Source organism: Chrysemys picta, chromosome 1, assembly GCF_011386835.1.
Source record: "Chrysemys picta bellii isolate R12L10 chromosome 1, ASM1138683v2, whole genome shotgun sequence".
Taxonomy (NCBI): Eukaryota; Metazoa; Chordata; order Testudines; family Emydidae; genus Chrysemys; species Chrysemys picta.
The window spans coordinates 314,032,760-314,053,680 of record NC_088791.1 but is presented as its reverse complement, the minus strand read 5'-3'; the positions used below and the strand labels follow the sequence as shown (position 1 = coordinate 314,053,680).

The 20,921-nt window shown below is 43.3% G+C and overlaps 1 protein-coding gene across 2 annotated transcripts in view; it reads right to left on the bottom strand.

Moving 5' to 3' along the window:
• The window catches only part of MICU2 (mitochondrial calcium uptake 2), a 252,718-nt gene that overhangs the window by 20,212 nt on the left and 211,585 nt on the right, over window positions 1-20,921 (bottom strand). For both annotated transcript variants that reach the window (XM_005304375.5, XM_005304376.4), the window contains 2 exons: window positions 16,821-16,903; window positions 2,107-2,172 (listed from right to left, as the gene is read on the bottom strand). In XM_005304375.5, coding sequence (XP_005304432.1) covers window positions 2,107-2,172; window positions 16,821-16,903 — 149 coding nt within the window. The remainder of the gene's footprint in view (window positions 1-2,106; window positions 2,173-16,820; window positions 16,904-20,921) is intronic.

Below are 20,921 nucleotides of genomic sequence, written 5' to 3'. Positions count from 1 at the left end.
TTTTAACTTGTATTTTTAAAACTGACTAGAATTCCAGATGAAAGTGACCCTTTAAGAAATTACATTATATTGTGTAGGTAATATATTACTTCACAGATTTTTCTAATGAGAGTCCTTTGAGGAAACAAGCTGGAGTACGGTTTAAAGCACAGTTAAGATATTTAGGGCTGGTCTACACTACTTCTTAAGTTGATGCAACTTATGTCACTCACGGGTTTGAAAAAGACACACCCCTGAACGACGTGAGTTACATTGACTTAAGCACTATCCACACCAGCGCTATGTCGGCGGGAGACACTATCCCGTCAACATAACTTCCGCCTCTCGTGGAGGTGGAGTAATTATGCTGACAGGAGAGTGCTCTCCTATCGTATAGCGTGTCTTCACCAGATGTGCAGCAGCGTCACAGTTGCATCAATGCAGCTGCGCCGACGTAGCACTTGAGTGTAGACTTGCCCTTAGTCTCAACTCTTAAATTAGTTCCTAGAGAGCTGAGGTGTTCACAGCTAAATGTGACCAATTGCATCATAAAGGTCCTTTGAATTCTTATGCTGTAACTGCGATGGGGCAAAGAAAAGAATTTTTGCTTCCACCTAGTATTGGCTAAACCTCAATCCACTATTTTTATGAATAGTGGACAGCCTGGTTAATCTGAGCTGTCTTCATTTGGTGGCTGATAAAATTTTCCAAAGCAAAAGGGAATTGTATATTACTTTCGAGAAAGTAAAGCAGATTTAGACTGAATTATCTGCTTCTATGGAGGCAGAGCAATATCTTGATGGGGCAAACACCAGGTCTTCATACTTAATGTTAGGAATACTTTGTACCACAATCATGTCTTCCTGTTTGTTGAAGGCCAGTGAGGAAGAACTGTTTCTGTAGTTTGTAGAAACTATCAGTGTCTTGCAGATTGCTGGCTTTCATAAGAAAGCTCCTCTTCACCATCTTGCTGGACGATGACAATCTAGCCAGGTATCACCTTAGTATCTGATCTTCCAATTTTAGCTAAATTGTAAAGAAGGTTGTGATGAGACAACTTTCAAATACATAGATGCCTCAGATCTCCATGACCCCTGTCAATCTGGGTTCTAATCTGGGTGCAGGACAGAGAAAGCACTAGTGGTGGTGGTGCATTCATCTCCTCCTGGCAATGTGTTCTTACTGACATTGTTAGTTTTAACAGCTACCTTCAAACATAAGGTGTTATGCTGACGACTCCCAACTCTGTTTCTCAATCTCATACAATCTAGCCATTGGTATAGAATGCCTTATCTGTGTGTTTAGTAGAGATTACAGAGTGGATGACAGCTAGCTGGCTGAAGCTCAGTCTGAGAAAAAATTAGGTAATGTTGGTAGACTGAGGGAGGCAGCCAAAAGATATGAGGAGGACTATATCTGCTCCTTTAATTGAGGATTGTGGTAGCCATTTGTTAACAAAGTTATCAATCTGTGGGAGCCCCAAGTACTGTTGGAAGATTATGTCTAGGATTCTTTTTTATATCTTCAACTGGTCCAGAGACTGCAACCATTTTCATTGGATGTGGACCTGGCTAAAGTAATCCATGCCTTTCTCAACACAAGATTAGGGGCCACATTGTAAAGCAATAGAAACTGAAGCTGATGCAGAATGTGGAAGCTACTCTATAGTCTGCGCTGATTGCATATTGGTTCTTGGGTGCGTTGATTTTAGCCTATAAAGCCCTATATGGCTTGGGACTTACCTATCTGAGATACAGCCTCTTTCCTCATGTAACAATATATTATTCTTTCTATCAACACAGTTTTTCACAAATTATAAAAACATTGCTTTTAAATACAAGCTTATGGACTCTAAATAACAGAGTGGCTACATAGTACTGAAGTACATTACTTTAATATGTTTTATTAGGAAACTCAGAAGTAAAACTGAAAAACATTTATAATACTTCTCTTACCAAAATTAAATAGCGGAGGGGACAGATCATGCACTTTCATTTAATTAGAAGTACCAGAGTTGACATGGATGAATTAATTTATAAACGCTGCAAGAAACGCTAACATAGTTTAGTGTAAGTTCTATAGAAACCTGCTTAAGGAAAATGATTAACTTACTGTCTATAAGCATACCTGTGACACTGTTTCATGTCCAGAAGCTTTTCTCACGTCATCTTGCTTCCCAATGATTTTCTGAAGCTAAACATAACAACAGAAACAGAGAATCTGTAAACCTTTCGATTGGCTTAAGATTTTTGTATTTGTATTTCAGGAATATTTTTTATTAACCTCACCTTTTAATTAATCTCATATTTTCCTATTGCTCTGTTTTCTGACCATCAAATTATTTTGTTAAAAAACCCTTTATATATTTAAAAGATATTTTGCCCAAATGTTTACCCTTCCTCCCTCTTTTCTACAGAGGTCCAATCCATCACAGTTCTCTTGCTTAATAAGTTCAAGCAAAACACTGGATAATGAGCTGTCTTTTTACTTGTCATTCTAGTCTTACTGACAGAGGTTCTCTTATATTGGGAGCATCTTTTTTTACCATGCACCCCTGAAAAATCTCAAGATTCAGGGATGTTACATCCAGGATCATAAGAATAAGGAGATAAGAATATGAAAGTGGAAAATATGGTTATGTTTCCCCACCCCAACTACTTTACCAATGCATATTTAAATGCTTTGGGATAGTTCTCAAATGGCGTAAACCCTCCCTCTAGACAACAAAAAACTTGTCTGTTTAAATAAGGTACCATATGGTTAACAAGACCAGCTAATTTCAAATTCAAAGCAATTTAACTAGTTAGTCAGAGAAACTACTTTTTGTTTTTTAAATCAAAATGTGGCCTGGACTTTTTAAAAAAATAAAATGTTCTTGAATGAGTCAATGAATAGAATTTTAAAAAAGCACCTAAGTTTCATTTTCAAAAGTCGCATAGAGCCTAAGTCAGTCTCATTTTCAAAAGTCACTTAGGTAAAATTTTCAAACAGCACACAAAATATTTAAAATAATTATATCAGGAAAAATACAGCTATTAATCTGCACTTTACTATAAATATGTATGTATCATTCAGAAACACCCTCAGCAGCAAGCTTTCTTAATGGATATATTTTATAACTGTTCACAAACAGCTTGAGAAGTCAACATACTCACAAAATCAAGTGAGTTAACATAGTACATAGCAAAGTTCACCTACCTTTCATAGACATTTGTACCAGTCCTCAAATGGATAGCAAAAATAAAAGAACAAGGAACTTGTCATTACATTTGGGATACAGGCATAGACATAAACAGATCACTGTGGATTTCAAGTCACTTAGGGAAGATGTTTTTAAAACCAATATTTATATTGCCATCTTCTAGTCTGTTTTCTCTCTCAAACATTTCTGAGCCATCTCTCATGCTGTCCCTTATTAATGGGAAAAGCTTCCTAACAAAATCCATAAAGCCACTACTTTGTTTTCAAATCCCTCCTTAGTTCATTTTTGCCATGATGCCTAAAAAGCAATACTGGCTGACATGGCTCTGCAGATGGTGAGCCAAGAACACCGTTTATTGCTCACACTGTTGTTACCCTTCTTCTCCAACCCCTTTCATTCTGTTTGTCTAATCTACCTGTTGTGTCTTGTCAGAACCTAGATTCTGAGTTCTCTGAGTCAGGGACTGGCTTTTTTATAACATGCTTTAGCACAATAAGGCCTTTTACAATCTTTAGCACAATGAGGCCTTTATCCTTGGCTGATGTCCTATTTCTGGTTCTTGCAGTACCTTTGATGCCTATAGTAAAAGCATTGCCTTTGTAGGAGCATGAAGTTCTTCTGGTAATGAACCAAATTTTCATAGCAAATTCTGCTTTGGACAAATTCATGATTGCTCACAAGTGGAAAAATTAAGCCAATTTGTTTGAAAACTCCCCTTTACTTTCTTATCTGAAGAATTTCTACCTTTTGTTTACATGAAAACACAAGAGATGAAGCAGCAAAACTTTTATTCTTCCACAAACCAAAGAAATGTGATTTTTCATTGGTTTCAATGTTTGTGAGAATTTTTTTTAAATATACAATCCGCTGAGCGCACTCACTCACATGTCTAGGCTTAAAGTGTAATTTTGAAAGAAAGCTATCTATAAGACTTGTTTGTTGTTTTCTAAAACTGTACATAAATACCCATGAAGTTCATTATCCACTTTCTAGAAAAAAAAATTACGGTAATTGGTCTTTTCAGAAGTTTGAAGAGGTTTTTCCAGGACAAGGGGGGTGGGATGAGGAGGAGGAGGTAATTTCCAGTGGACTAGAGAGAACTGTGCCCTTACGTAAGAGATTCTCATCACATTGTAACATTTATCTTTGTTATATCAGTTCATCACAGTAATACACTAATGGCCATCATCCTTTAAATAAAACAAGTCAAAGAGGATGAGGCATATTATGCATAATTGATGCTTCTCTACCAAAGAAATATATTATTAAGAAGACAACAAGGAGTCTGGTGGCACCTTAAAGACTAACAGATTTATTTGGGCATAAGCTTTCGTGAGTAAAAACCTCACTTAAGCAATCTTCTCAGAAGACGACTAGCTTTAGTAGAATAGACTTCTTCATTTTTGAAAACAAAAACAAATGAAACAATTTTTCATCTTTAGAATTATACACTGAAGTTAGTGCTTGTGGAACTGTTAGCGCTGGAGACTGTACAAGTATTGTATGCCACACCTCCAGGACTGAGAGAGTAGTTCATTGTCCATGTTCAGTTAATTTTTGGCTTCCAGTTTTTTTGTGATGTGCACTCGTTTGGTGCTCCACTCAGGGCAGCCCAGAACCATAAGCCACTGTTTTACTCCTCTGCCTTAGCAAGATTAGACTGTGTGTCCACTCTTTGCCACACTAATCTGTCTGCTTCACCAGGAAATTCCTCGGGACTCTGCCAGCTTTAATTTTGCCATGCAGGTAATAATCAGTGAATCCCAGTTCCAAGTTCCCCAGAGGTGTCCCTCCCATCCCATCTCCTAGAACTAGAAGGGACCTTGAAAGGTCATCGAGTCCAGCCCCCTGCCTTCACTAGCAGGACCAAGTACTGATTTTGCCCCAGATCCCTAAGTGGCCCCCTCAAGGATTGAACTCACAACCCTGGGTTTAGCAGGCCAATGCTCAAACCACTGAGCTATCCCTCCCCACAAAAAATTAATGGAGATATCCCATCTCCTAGAATCTCTCATTACACCCTCTGTAATGTCCAGTCCCTCTCACTGGATCCTCTCAGAAATCATTAAGTTCATTGCCTCCAAAGAGACAGTACACACGCCAGCCTGTTATGTTAATTGAGGACTCACTCTATACTTCAATATAACAGCACTGAGATGGTCATAGTAAAACTAAGAATAAGTTTATTAATAAAGAACAGAAATTTAAGTGATACTAAGCAAGAGAAAAAGATACAGGTATGGTTAAAAACAAAACACAACACAACGTGCTTTCTAGTGACTAAAACTAGCAAGTTACAATCTTTGCCTAAGCAGTTTTCTTACCTACATCAAGTTACTACCATATCCAGCCCTCCAGGACAGAGGATCCAATATTCATGGAATCAGAAGGTGCTGTCCACTTTGTTCCCTAAGCTATGGATAACTGAGAGGTCCTCTGTCTTCCCTTTTATAGTCCAGAAGACCTTTGAAATGTATTCTTTGAAAACTAAACACTAAGTTCCTCTCCCCTGCTGTTGTGTAGATGCCAAAATGTCTTCCCCATGCGCTAGCCAATTTTCTTTTTCAATTGGCTTAATCACTTCATTTACCCTAGATGAAAATGTACTACTGTCTCTGGCCTCACCTTGCTCAATTTATTTTCTAGTAATGCTAGAATTAATCAACTTTAATTCACTATGCATTATGATACAATCTTTAATTACATGATCGTATACTTTTTTTTTTCCTCCAGAGGATCTTTCATTCAGAGCACAGGGTGGATGGGGCTCATGGAATGAATCAGGGCTGGGTAATGAATGAGCTTAAACACAAGAAGGAAGCTTACAAGAGGTGGATACCTGGACAGATGACTAGGGAGGAGTATAAAAATATTGCTCCAGCATGCAGGGGTGTAATCAGGAAGGCCAAAGCACAATTGGAGTTACAGCTAGCAAGGGATTTGAAGGGTAACAAGAAGGGTTTCTACAGGTATGTTAGCAACAAGAGGGTGGTCAGGGAAAGTGTGCGACTCTTACTGAATGGGGGAGACAACCTAGTGACAGATGATGTGGAAAAAGCTAATGTACTCAATGCTTTTTTTGCCTTGGTCTTCACAGACAAGGTCAGCTCCCAGACTGTTGCACTGGGCAACACAATATGGGGAGGAGGTGAGCAGCTCTCAGTGGTGAAAGAACAAGTTAAGGACTATTTAGAAAAGCTGGACATGCACAAGTCCATGGGGCCAGATGCAATGCATCTGAGGGTGCTGATGGACTTGGCTGATGTGATTGCAGAGCCACTGGCCATTATCTTTGAAAACTCATGGCGATCAGGGGAGGTCCTGGATGATTGGAAAAAGGCAAATATAGTGCCCATTTTTAAAAAAGGGAAGGAGGAAAATCTGGGGAACTACAAACCTCAGCCTCAACTCAGCCCCCAGAAAAATCATGGAGCAGGTCCTCAAGGAATCCATTTTGAAGCACCTGGAGGAGAGGTGATCAGGAACAGTCAACATGGATCCAACAAGGGCAAGTCATGCCTGACCAACCTGATTGCCTTCTATGATGAGATAACTGGCTCTGTGGATATGGGAAAAGCAGTGGACATAATATACCTTGACTTTAGCAAAGCTTTTGATAGAGTCTCCCACAGTATTCTTGCCAGCAAGTTAAAGAAGTATGGATTGGATGAATGGACTATAAGGTGGATAGAAAGCTGGCTCAATGTCTAATTGGCAGCCCCAGCGGAGTGCCCCCGGAGTCGGTCCTAGGGACAGTTTTGTTCAACATCTTCATTAATGATCTGGATGATGGGATGGATTGCACCCTCAGCAAATTTGCAAATGACACTAAGCTAGGGGGAGAGGTAGATACGCTGGAGGGTAGGGTAGGGTCCCAAGTGACCTAGAGAAATTGGAGGATTAGACCAAAAGAAATCTGATGAGGTTCAACAAGGACAAGTGCAGAGTCCTGAACTTCGGATGGAAGAATCCCATGCACTGCTACAGACTGGGGACCAACTGCCTAGCAGCAGTTCTGCAGAAAAGGACCTGGGGATTACAGTGGACGAGAAGCTGGATATGAGTCAACAGTGTGCCCTTGTTGCCAAGAAGGCTAACGACATATTGGGCTGCATTAATAGGAGCTTTGCCAGCAGATCGAGGGAAGTGATTATTCCTCTCTATTCGGCATGAGTGAGGCCAAATCTGGAGTACTGCATCCAGTTTTGGGCCCCCCACTACAGAAAGGATGTGGACAAATTGGAGAGAGTCCAGCGGAGGGCAACGAAAATGATCAGGGGGCTGGGGCACATGACTTACAAGGAGAGGCTGAGGGAACTGGGCTTATTTAGTCTGCAGAAGAGAAGAGTGAGGGGGGGATTTGATAGCAGCCTTCAACTATCTGAAGGGGGGTTCCAAAGAGGATGCAGCTAGGCTGTTCTCAGTGGTGGCAGATGACAGAACAAGGAGCAATGGTCTCAAGTTGCAGTAGGGGAGGTCTAGGTTGGATATTAGGAAAAACTATTTCACTAGTAGGGTGGTGAAGCATTGGAATGGGTTACCTAGGGAGGTGGTGGAATCTCCATCCTTAGAGGTTTTTAAGAGCTGGCTTGACAAAGCCCTGGCTGGGATGATTTTGTTGGGATTGGTCCTGCTTTGAGCAGGGGGTTGGACTAAATGACCTTCCAACCCTAACCTTCTATGATTCTATAAGGGACATCGGCCCATTTACCAGGTGATGGAGCAGACCTTTCCCAGCACATTCAGAACCAGGAGTAACTGTACTCAGTCCGTCAGGGAGACAGTGCACACACTCTCCTCCTTTGATCGTGCTACCAGAGAGACTGCCTCAAATCTGATTTACATTACTGGGAAACAAATTGAAAGTAATGTTCCAACAAAGAAAATCTATTTTCCATGACACATAGAAGCCTTTTGGTCATTATATCATTGGAAAAGAAAAGCGACAGTAGTATCAAAACAACACTTGCTGGGTCAATCAGTGAGACTCTGTAGATAATAAACACATTACGAGACTGAGAGGAGACTGGAATAAAAGAAACTCAGGAGGAGGCAAAGTTGTGAAACACAGGCAAAAGAAACTCAAAAATAGTTGTGACTTATTTTCTTTGGAAACTAATCATGACACAACAGGGGTGAGTAGATTTTTGTTAGCTATACAGACATTTAATTTGTCAGCTATATAGACACTTGATTCAGGCAGACTAATCGTGTTTACGTAACAGTTTTCATTTTTAACATTCTAAAAGTTTGAGGACCAGGATTTTCTTTCATCAGTGCATTTACAGCTGATATGCAAAGTCTAAAGGCCTGATGATAAATTCTTAGTTTTCAGTCTACCAAACTAGTGCTACCCAGAAATGAACACTTTAAAATATTCACCGCTCATAAATGTTTGATATCTAACCACATGAGAAGATTCCCTCGGTGACTGCAGAGATTGTTTTCCTCTTCCTGCTCTGTACCCACATGGGGTTTGTTCCACCCTCCCCCCAAAACAAGACCATTCTGCGGGGAGAGGGGACAAAAAACAAACATCCAATTTCCGTAACTATTTGCCTGATGAAGCAATCCTCTGAGGATCCTTGAGGACAATTTTGAATTTAATGACTTTCATGGGTTTAGAATACATTTTCTATGCTCTTACAACTTCCATTTTAATTCCTTAATACAATATCAAAAGTAGGGCTGTCAATTAATTGCAGGTAACTCACGCAATTAACTAAAAAAAAATTAATCGCGATTAATTGCAGTTTTAATCACACTGTTAAATAATAGAATACCAATTGAAATTTATTAAATATTTTTGGACGTTTTTCTACATTTTCAAATATATTGATTTCTATTGCAACACAGAATACCAAGTGTACACTTTATATTATTATTTTTGATTACAAATACTTGCAATTTTCAAATTGCAATTTGCAATTTTCAAAAATGATAAACAAAATAAATAGTATTTTTCAATTCACCTCATACAAGTCCCATACTGCAATATCTTCATTGTGAAAGTGCAACTTACAAATGTAGATTTTTTTGTTATATAACTGCACTCAAAAACAAAACAATGTAAAACTTTAGAGCTTACATGTCCACTCAGTCCTACTTCTTGTTCGGCCAATTGCTCAGCCAAACGAGTTTGTTTACATTTACGGGAGATAATACTGCCGGTTTTTTATTTAAGTCACCTGAAAGTGAGAACAGGCACTTTTGTAGCCAGCATTGCAAGGTATTTACGTGCCTGATATGCTAAACATTTGTATGCCCCTTCATGCTTTGGCCACCATTCCAGAGGAGATGCTTCCATGCTGATGACGCTAGTTAAAAAAATAATGCGTTAATTAAATTTTGACTGAACTCTTTGGGGGAGAATAGTATGTTTCCTGCTCTGTTTTACCTGCATTCTGCCATGTATTTCATGTTATAGCAGTCTCGGATGTTATAGCAGTCCCAGCACGTTGTTCATTTTAAGAACACTTTCACTGAAGATTTGACAAAACACAAAGAAGGTGCCGATTTGAGATTTCTAAAGATAGCTACAGCACTCAACCCAAGGTTTAAGAATCTGAAGTGCCTTCCAAAATCTGAGAGGGATGAGGTGTGGAGCATGCTTTCAGAAGTCTTAAAAGAGCAACACTCTGATGCAGAAACTACAGCACCCAAACCATCAAAAAGTGTGAATTGGGAGTGCTTTGTTCCAGCTGGGCCTTGAGTGGGCCTGACTGGTATATAAGGGCAGTCAGCAGCGAACCAGCTGAGCGGTGAACAGCAGAGGCTAACAGCGGGAGTTCGCCTAGGGAGAGCTCATTGAGGCTTTCATCTGCAGGTTTCTCTGAGTTGTTCCTGCAACAGTTGAGGAAGCTCTTAAGAGGACGGTGATATGGAAGGTGAGCGATCAGCTGTTGTAACCTGCACAGGTTGTGCCATGTTTGTCTTTCTTCCACAGGACAGAAGCGACTTTGTCTGTACAAAGTGCAAGCTGGTCTCCATATTGGAAGAGAAGGTTCGAGGGCTGGAGAAACGAGTATCGACTCTGCGTTGCATAAGGGAAAATGAAGATTTCCTGGACAGACGTCAGGAGATGCTTCTACGGCCACAATGTTCTGAAGATTCAGAGCAGGCGCAGCAGGGACAGAAGGATTGTGAAGAGGTTTGGCAGCATGTGACCTCCAGAAGGAGAAAGAGGAGCGTCCATGCACCAGCAATGGAGATACAGGTGAGCAATTGTTTCCATGTTCTCTCTACAGGTACTAATGCGGAGAGTGGACTAGATGACCCATCTGAGGGAAGGGAGCAGAAGGAGACTCCACCGATTGGGAGGCAAAAGATGCACTGTCCTAGGGATGGGGATTCCACGACCACCACTCCCAAAAGGAGGAGGAGGGTGGTGGTGGTCGGAGACTCCCTCCTCAGGGGGACTGAGTCATCTATCTGCCGCCCCGACCGGGAAAACCGAGAGGTCTGCTGCTTGCCAGGAGCTAGGATACACGATGTGATGGAGAGACTGCCGAGACTCATCAAGCCCTCGGATCGCTACCCCTTCCTGCTTCTCCACGTGGGCACCAATGATACTGCCAAGAATGACCTTGAGCGGATCACTGCAGACTACGTGGCTCTGGGAAGAAGGATAAAGGAGTTTGAGGTGCAAGTGGTGTTCTCGTCCATCCTCCCTGTGCAAGGAAAAGGCCGGGGTAGAGACCGTCGAATCGTGGAAGTCAACGAATGGCTACGCAGGTGGTGTCGAAGAGAAGGCTTTGGATTCTTCGACCATGGGATGGTGTTCCAAGAAGGAGGAGTGCTAGGCAGAGATGGGCTACACCTAACGAAGAGAGGGAAGAGCATCTTCGCCAGCAGGCTGGCTAACCTAGTGAGGAGGGCTTTAAACTAGGTTCACCGGGGGAAGGAGACCAAAGCCCTGAGGTAAGTGGGGAAATGGGATCCTGGGAGGAAGCACAAGCAGGAGAGTGCAAGAGGGGAGGACTCCTGGCTCATGCTGAGAAAGAGGGACGATCGATGAGTTATCTTAAGTGCCTATACACAAATGCAAGAAGCCTGGGAAACAAGCAGGGAGAACTGGAAGTCCTGGCACAGTCAGGGAACTATGATGTGATTGGAATAACAGAGACTTGGTGGGATAACTCACATGACTGGAGTACTGTCATGGATGGATATAAACTGTTCAGGAAGGACAGGCAGGGCAGAAAAGGTGGGGGAGTTGCGTTGTATGTAAGAGAGCAGTATGACTGCTCAGAGCTCCGGTATGAAACTGCAGAAAAACCTGAGAGTCTCTGGATAAAGTTGAGAAGTGTGAGCAACAAGGGTGATGTCGTGGTTGGAGTCTGCTATAGACCACCAGACCAGGGGGATGAGGTGGACGAGGCTTTCTTCTGGCAACTAGCAGAAGTTGCTAGATCGCAGGCCCTGGTTCTCATGGGAGACTTTAATCACCCTGATATCTGCTGGGAGAGCAATACAGCGGTGCACCGACAATCCAGGAAGTTTTTGGAAAGTGTAAGGGACAATTTCCTGGTCCAAGTGCTGGAGGAACCAACTAGGGGCAGAGCTTTTCTTGACCTGCTGCTCACAAACAGGGAAGAATTAGTAGGGGAAGCAAAAGTGGATGGGAACCTGGGAGGCAGTGACCATGAGATGGTCGGGTTCAGGATCCTTACACAAGGAAGAAAGGAGAGCAGCAGAATACGGACCCTGGACTTCAGAAAAGCAGACTTTGACTCCCTCAGGGAACAGATGGGCAGGATCCCCTGGGAGAATAACATGAAGGGCAAAGGGGTCCAGGAGAGCTGGCTGTATTTTAAAGAATCCTTATTGCGGTTGCAGGAACAAACCATCCCGATGTGTAGAAAGAATAGTAAATATGGCAGGCGACCAGCTTGGCTAAACAGTGAAATCCTTGCTGATCTTAAACGCAAAAAAAAAGCTTACAAGAAGTGGAAGATTGGACAAATGACCAGGGAGGAGTATAAAAATATTGCTCAGGCATGCAGGAGTGAAATCAGGAAGGCCAAATCACACTTGGAGTTGAAGTTAGCAAGAGATGTTAAGAGTAACAAGAAGGGTTTCTTCAGGTATGTTAGCAACAAGAAGAAAATCAAGGAAAGTGTGGGCTCCTTACTGAATGAGGGAGGCAACCTAGTGACCGAGGATGTGGAAATAGCTAACGTACTCAATGATTTTTTTGCCTCTGTCTTCACGAACAAGGTCAGCTCCCAGATTACTGCACTGGGCAGTACAGTATGGGGAGAAGGTGACCAGCCCTCTGTGGAGAAAGAAGTGGTTCGGGACTATTTAGAAAAACTGGACGTGCACAAGTCCATGGGGCCGGATGCGCTGCATCCGAGGGTGCTAAAGGAGTTGGCGGGTGAGATTGCAGAGCCATTAGCCATTATTTTTGAAAACTCATGGCGATCGGGGGAGGTCCCGGATGACTGGAAAAAGGCTAATGTAGTGCCCATCTTTAAAAAAGGGAAGAAGGAGGATCCGAGGAACTACAGGCCAGTCAGCCTCAACTCAGTCCCTGGAAAAATCTTAGAGCAGGTCCTCAAGGAATCAATTATGAAACATTTAGAGGAGAGGAAAGTGATCAGGAACAGTCAGCATGGATTCACGAAGGGGAAGTCATGCCTGACTAACCTAATTGCCTTCTATGATGAGATAACTGGCTCTGTGGATGAGGGGAAAGCAGTGGATGTGTTATTCCTTGACTTTAGCAAAGCTTTTGATACGGTCTCCCAAAGTATTCTTGCCGCCAAGTTAAAGAAGTATGGGCTGGATGAATGGACTGTAAGGTGGATAGAAAGCTGGCTAGATCGTCGGGCTCAACAGGTAGTGATCAATGGCTCCATGTCTAGTTGGCAGCCGGTTTCAAGCGGAGTGCCCCAAGGGTCGGTCCTGGGGCCGGTTTTGTTTAATATCTTTATTAATGATCTGGAGGATGGTGTGGACTGCACTCTCAGCAAGTTTGCAGATGACACTAAACTAGGAGGCGTGGTAGATACACTAGAGGGTAGGGATCGGATACAGAAGGACCTAGACAAATTAGAGGATTGGGCCAAAAAAAAACCTGATGAGGTTCAACAAGGACAAGTGCAGAGTCCTGCACTTAGGACGGAAGAATCCCATGCACTGCTACAGACTAGGGACCGAATGGCTAGGTAGCAGTTCTGCAGAAAAGGACCTAAGGGTCACAGTGGACGAGAAGCTGGATATGAGTCAACAGTGTGCTCTTGTTGCCAAGAAGGCGAACGGCATTTTGGGCTGTATAAGTAGGAGCATTGCCAGCAGATCGAGGAATGTGATCGTTCCCCTTTATTCGACATTGGTGAGGCCTCATCTGGAATACTGTGTCCAGTTTTGGGCCCCACACTACAAGAAGGATGTGGAAAAATTGGAAAGAGTCCAACGGAGGGCAACAAAAATGATTAGGGGTCTGGAGCACATGACTTATGAGGAGAGGCTGAGGGAACTGGGATTGTTTAGTCTCCAGAAGAGAAGAATGAGGGGGGATTTGATAGCAGCCTTCAACTACCTGAAGGGGGGTTCCAAAGAGGATGGAGCTCGGCTGTTCTCAGTGGTGGCAGATGACAGAACAAGGAGCAATGGTCTCAAGTTGCAGTGGGGGAGGTCCAGGTTGGATATTAGGAAAAACTATTTCACTAGGAGGGTGGTGAAACACTGGAATGCGTTACCTAGGAAGGTGGTGGAGTCTCCTTCCTTGGAGGTTTTTAAGGCCCGGCTTGACAAAGCCCTGGCTGGGATGATTTAGTTTGGAATTGGTCCTGCTTTGAGCAGGGGGTTGGACTAGATGACCTCTTGAGGTCCCTTCCAACCCTGATATTCTATGATTCTATGAAAAGAAAATCAACCTTCTGCTGGTGGCATCTGACTCAGATGATGGAAGTGAACATGCGTTGGTCTGCACTGCTTTGGATCGGTATCGAGCAGAACGCGTCATCAGCATGGATGCATGTCCTCTGGAATGATGGTTGAAGATGAAGGGACATATAAATCTTTAGCGGATTTGGCACGTAAATATCTTGCAATGCCGGCTACAACATTGCCATGCGAACGTCTGTTCTCACTTTCAGGTGACATTGTAAACAACAAGCGGGCAGTATTATCTCCTGTAAATGTAAACAAACTTGTTTGGCTGAGCAATTGGCTGAACAGGAAGTAGGACTGATTAGATTTGTCGGCGCTAAAGTTTTACATTGTTTTATTTTTGAATGCAGTTATTTTTTGTACATAATTCTACATTAGTAAGTTCAACTTTCATGATAAAAAGGTTGAATTACAGTACTTGTATTAGGTGAACTAAAAAAGACTATTTCTTTTGTTTTTTTGCAGCACAAATATTTGCAATCAAAAATAAATATAAAGTGAGCACTGTACATTTTGTATTCTGTGCTGTAACTGAAATCAGTACATTTGAAAATGTAGAAAACATCAAAAATATTTAAATAAATGGTATTCTATTATTGTTTAACAATGCGATTAATTTTTTTAATTGTGCGATTAATCACGTTTAATTTTTTAAATCGCTTGACAGACCTAATGAAACCTAATGACATGCAAAGTAACTTAATTTTTCTTAATACAATGACATTCACTTAATAGGATTGCCTCTCCAAGATTCTAATTTTTGTACTGATTTGTATCACTGCCTATTATGGTAACTTTCAGTTGTTAATATTGGATAATTCAATCAGAACTGATTGAAACATGGAAATCAGATATGTGATTTAACACATACAACATGAAGAGAGGCTTGTAATATACTTAACCAGGAATTTTCTTGCTTGCTTTCCTGCAGCAGTACACAGTAAAAAAAAGTAGTGGTAAAGTGACCTTTTAATGCACTGGCACTGCAGGCAGCCAGACCTCCCCCCCCCCCAAAAAGCACAGACTTTCATCTTCTTTAATGGACTTATCCATATCTGTATGTTATCAATGTTCTGTATTGTTCAGCTTAAAAAAACAGTAGCTGGAATAGACACATTTCACTGATCAGTATGTATTTTAATTGCTCTGATACAGTCCTGTTGGATGATTATCAGAACCAGTGGGTAAGAATGACAAATGCAAAAAGAAAATGGATGTTTTGTAATTTGACTTTATTTTTCATCAGCAGAATAATGATGTAAACAGTTTGCTAGAATAATTTTTTCACACCTGGAAGAGCTTGCACACAAGACCTTTGTCTTTGAGAGCACTCAAGCACTTTGCAGGATTGGGCCTATACTTTGCAAATGGTACTGAATAGAACTTGGCCACTAGAGCAGGTTAGACAAACACCTGTCAGGAATGGTCTAGATAATACTTAGTCCTGTCATGAGTGCAGGGGACTGGACTAGATGACCTCACGAGGTCCCTTCCAGTCCTATGATTCTATGATTTGTTTGTGCAATTTATATCTGAATAGTTCAGTAGAATCCTCCTAATTGGCACAAACAGAGAGAAACAAATGTACCAAAATTAAGCAATTGTCTCAATTATTAGAGGTTCATGGGTACACACTGCACTGGGAAACGTTGTTTAGTTTCAGGAATTGCTTTAAAAAGGTACTCCAAAGCATTAAAATATTTTCTAAAACAATGTTAAGGCAAGACACTCATTTAACAATCATAATTGAGCTGGGAAACAGCATGAAATGAACAAAGGACAGCATAGTGAGAAATTTATGCTAGCAATTGGTGTGCCATTATCCCAATGTTTAAAGTCATTGAAATACATTCCACTGAATCCTTGGCAATTTTCCCAATCAAGCGGGTGTGCCAATTATTAAGATTCAGATTAAGTGGATTTTAGTGTATTTCTGACTTTGATCGCAGTACTGTTTATCGTTAGGGTAATATTGGAGACTAATTCATACAGGAGGACAGCAGTCATTTCTGCTTCTTTTAAAAGCTTATCTACAGTCACGTAATAGGAGATCACAAAGAGTGCATAAAAAGTGTCCAGGTTTCTGTTATTTTCATTTCCTATTTTTGACTTGAATATTTAAGATATATTTTCCTGTAAGGACCCAATTGAATACTTACTATAGTTTTTTATACTCTACAAAATTAATGATACTCTCGTAAAAGCTTTAAAATAAGTGTCTTTCACAGTTTTCTTTTTCAATTTGTGGAACACTTTCCCCCATTTGTGTTTCAAATAAAAATGTAGTTTCTTTCCCCCACCTATATTATATATCACTTTGGGAACAATATTTGTTTACTATTGTGGAACAGCACAATCCAATTTAAAACAAATCAGAGAGTGACTTTTTAAAGTCAATATTTAGAAATTGGAAGACTTTCTCCAGCTGATACATTAAGGTAGGTCAAACTTGGGGCAATTACCACTACTATACAGAGATCTGCAGATATGGATGAAAGGTAGGGCTTATAAAAGTTAACTTCAAACATGATATAACTACTTTTAAACCCTTGGTGATGCTTTTTAATATATTCCTTTCATATAAATAAAGTGTATTAGCAAATATAGCTCTCTGTATTGTAAGATGTGATCACAGATTAGATGCAAAAGACTACACGAAGATTTTTAATGTACTGTTCATTTGGTGGATATAATTTATAGAAAATTTGTAGATTTCAAAAATGAATATGTATTTACATACCTTAAAGAACTCCTTTTTTTCAACTTGTTCATTGCCATCTGCATCCAACATTTTAAAAGCAATATGAAATCCAGTTTGTGGTTCTGCAATGAAGTGTTAAAAATACATATACATTTGCTTATAAATAATGAATGCAGCAGAATTATCACCTGCAGTTTCAGTTTTCCATAGTTGAATAGATGCTTTGAATTCCCAAACCATATTATCCATACACAACTATTATGTGAATGTTAGAAAACACTGTTTTATATCCATTTCAAAAGATAGGGATATGGGTAATGAAATGCTAATAGTACCTACATATAGCAGAATATCTTGATCTGTTCTCACCTATTCTGAAAATTCAGTCCATCTTAATGTCCTAGATTCTCTTCCTATGATCCTCAGCCTGTTTCCCCATTTTCTCCGTTGCCACTGACCATCTTAAGTTCTAGCTCTATGTCCTGTACCAACTTTCATGCTAAGAAGAGCTGGAAGAAATCTCCAAAGCCAATCAATATTCCCAAATTGGTTAGAAGAATCACTATAGAGTGATCTCAGGTACTTCTTCCTCTCAGAAACTAAGCATGCTGTATACAATTATCTTGAGTCTGTACTGCCCTGAGAAGCAAGAAATTGGGTTTGTAAATCAAATCCAGTTTGTAAATCAAACCCAGTCCTCTCAGCTAGGAGCATGGGAACTAGCTACAGGGTCCTGAGCCAGCCCAAGTATTTTTTTCTTCTTAATAGAATCTCTCTATACATTTGAGCTCCAATTTTCCCCCTTTCAGCACATTGTGTATTTTATTCTCCAATACCTATTTTTTAATGAAATGATGCAAATAGTTTGCAAAAACGTGCACTGCATTTCTTTCACCAAATTGCTGCCCCTTATCTATCAGGACAATTTCATCAGGTCTAGTAGACACTAAGAAAATGCAAAACTCTCTGAACTACTTCTTTTGTCCATTTGAGGCTACCTGACTCACTAGTGGGTTGTCCTCTTAACTAGCCTGCCCAGGAGTAATTTGACACTGAAACATGTTTGAAGTCCATTGCAGTAGCAAGTGACCCCACTGATATAGGACAGTTACCTGTTCCGTAACTGGCGTTCTTCGAGATGTGTTCCTCCTGTCTATTTCACAGTAGGTGTGTGTGCTCGCCACGTGCACCGGTGCCGGAAGTTTTTCCCTTAGCGGTGCCCGTACTGGGGGAGCACCGTAGTGACCCCCGGAGTGACGCCTGTATATCGTGCTATAAGGGGAGCCATGGGCTCCCCCCACCCTCGGTTTCTTCTTGCTGGACAACTCCAACAGAGGGGAAGGAGGGCGGGGTGTGGAATAGACAGGAGCAACACATCTCGAAGAATGTCAGTTACGGAACAGGTAACTGTCTTTTCTTCTTTGAGTGATTGCTCCTGTGTATTCCACAGTAGGTGATTCTAAGCAGTATCTGTTGGAGGTGGGTAGGAGTTCACAATGGTTCGGGACGAAGTACCGCCTTGCCGAACCCAGCGTCGTCCCTACACTGGGCGACGATCGCGTAATGCGAAGTAAACGTGTGAACTGAAGCTCACGTGGCCGCCCTCCAGATGTCCTGAATGGGGACATGGGCAGCGTAGGCAGCTGATGAGGCCTGAGCCCTCATAGAGTGAGCCTTAATGACAGGAGGCGAGGGACTCCCTGCCAGGTCATAACATGTGCGTATGCACGAGGTAATCCAGCAGGAGAGGCGCTGGGTAGAGATAGGTTGCCCGCTCGGCCGAGGCAATAAAGAGTTGAGAGGATCTCCGGAATGGCTTAGTTCTATCCAGGTAAAAGGCCAACGCCCTACACACACTGAGCGTGTGGAGGCGGCGTTCCTCACTAGAGGAGTGGGTCTTAGGGCAGAGCACTGGGAGAAAGATGCTCTGCTCCATGTGAAAGGTAGAAACCACCTTTGGGAGGAACGCCGGGTGTGGGCGAAGCTGGACCTTATCCCTATGGAAAACAGTATAGGGGGGTTCTGAGGTTAAGGCCCTGAGCTCCGAGACACGTCGGGCAGATGTGATCGCCATGAGGAAGGCCACCTTCCACAAGAGGTGCGACCAGGAACATGTGGCCTGTGGTTCGAAGGGGGGGGAGGGCTGTGAGACGTGACAAGACCAGGTTGAGGTCCCATTGTGGCACGGGGGGCCTAGCGTACGGGAACGAATGGTCGAGGCCCTTCAGGAAGCGGGAGGTCATAGGGTGGGAGAAGACCGAGTGTCTTTGCACCAGTGGGTGAAAAGCCGATATGGCTGCGAGGTGCACCCTGACTGAGGCTGGTGCCAGACCATGAGTCCTAAGGGATAAAAGGTAGTGTAGGACAAACTGGAGAGGTGCAGTGGAGGGGGAAACTCCTCGCTCGCACACCCACCTGGCAAACCTGGACCACTTCGCCACATATGTCTGACGCGTGGATGGCTTCCTGCTTTCCATGAGGACTCACCTTACCTGCTCTGAACACGTGTTCTCCTCCTCGTTTAGCCACGGAGTAGCCATGCTGTCAGGTGGAGCACGGCCAGATTGGGATGGAGGAGGTGTCCCCCGTCTTGGGAGAGGAGGTCCGGGCGGAGAAGTAGCGCCCTCGGGGGGGCCGCTAAGACGCATAGGAGGGGCCCGTACCAGTGCTGGCGGGGCCACGCCGGGGCTATGAGAATGACCCTCGCCTTATCCACTTTCACCTTCTGAAGGACCTTGGCAATGAGCGGAAACGGGGGGAAGGCATAGAGGAGCTGGCCTGACCAGCTCAGGAGGAACGCGTCAGAGATCGTGCCCTTCCCCACCCCTCCCCTGGAACAGAATTGTGGGCAATGCCGGTTCTGGCGGGTTGCAAACAGGTCGATCTGGGGAGCTCCCCACTCTAGGAAGATTCAGTGGGTGACCTCCGAGTGGAGCGACCACTCGTACTGGGGGGAGAAGACCCTGCTGAGGCGATCCGCTTGAGTATTGCGGATGCCCGGGAGATGAACCACTCTCAGGGAGATATTGTGGGCTATACAGAACTCCCACAAGGCCCGGCAGAGGGCCAGGGAACAAGTCCCGCCTTGCTTGTTGATGTAGTACATGGCGGCGGTGTTGTCCGTGAGGACTCTGACCACCCTGCCACGGAGGTGCGTGAGAAAGGCTACGCATGCCAGACATATTGCCCTGAGTTCCTTGACATTTATGTGCAGGGACAAGTCCGGGGTCGACCATGTACCCTGGGTCTGTACGTCTCCCATGTGAGCTCCCCAGCCCAGGTCTGAAGCATCGGACGTCAGATCTATGGATGGGTTGGCCTCCTTGAAGGGAACCCCTTGCAACAGGAAGGACCACCATTGAAGGGAAGCCAATACCGGGAACGGGATTGTGAGGACTTTGTCCAGGCTGTCCCGGGCCTGGGAGAACTGGGAGGCTAGCCAGAGTTGGAGGGGCCTCATCCGGAGTCTGGCATGGCGGACCACGTATGTGCAAGCTGCCATGTGCCCCGGGAGCCGTAGGCACGACCTGGCTGTGGTCACCGGGAATGAGCAGACCGAGACAATGAGGTCCCTTAGGGTCTCGAACCTGTCCAGGGGAAGAGAGGCCGTGGCCTTGGAGGAGTTCAGGAGAACTCCAATGAACTCTATGCGTTGGACGGGCACTAGAGTAGATTTTGCCTCGTTCACGACTAGACCTAGGTTTTTGCACGTGGCCAGGAGTAGCTGCATGTGGGACTCCACCTCTGGACGAGAATTGCCCTTGAGGAGCCAGTCGGCCAGGTAGGGGAAGATTTGCACCCCCTTTTTCCTGAGGTACACCGCCACCACTGCCATACATTTTGTGAAAACCTTGGGGGCTGTGGATAGGCCAAAGGGGAGGACTGTAAACTGGTAGTGCTCCATCCCCACCACGAATCTGAGGAAGCGTCTGTGCACCTCGAAAATGTGGACATGGAAGTAAGCGCCCTGGAGGTCCAGGGCCGCGTACCAGTCTCCCGGGTCTAGGGTGGGGATAATAGAAGTTAGGGACACCATGCGGAACTTGGAACGGGTTAGGAACCTGTTCAGGGTCGTGCAGGTCCAGGATGAGTCTGAGACCCCCTTTTGCCTTGGGGATCAGGAAGTATCGGGAGTAAAAC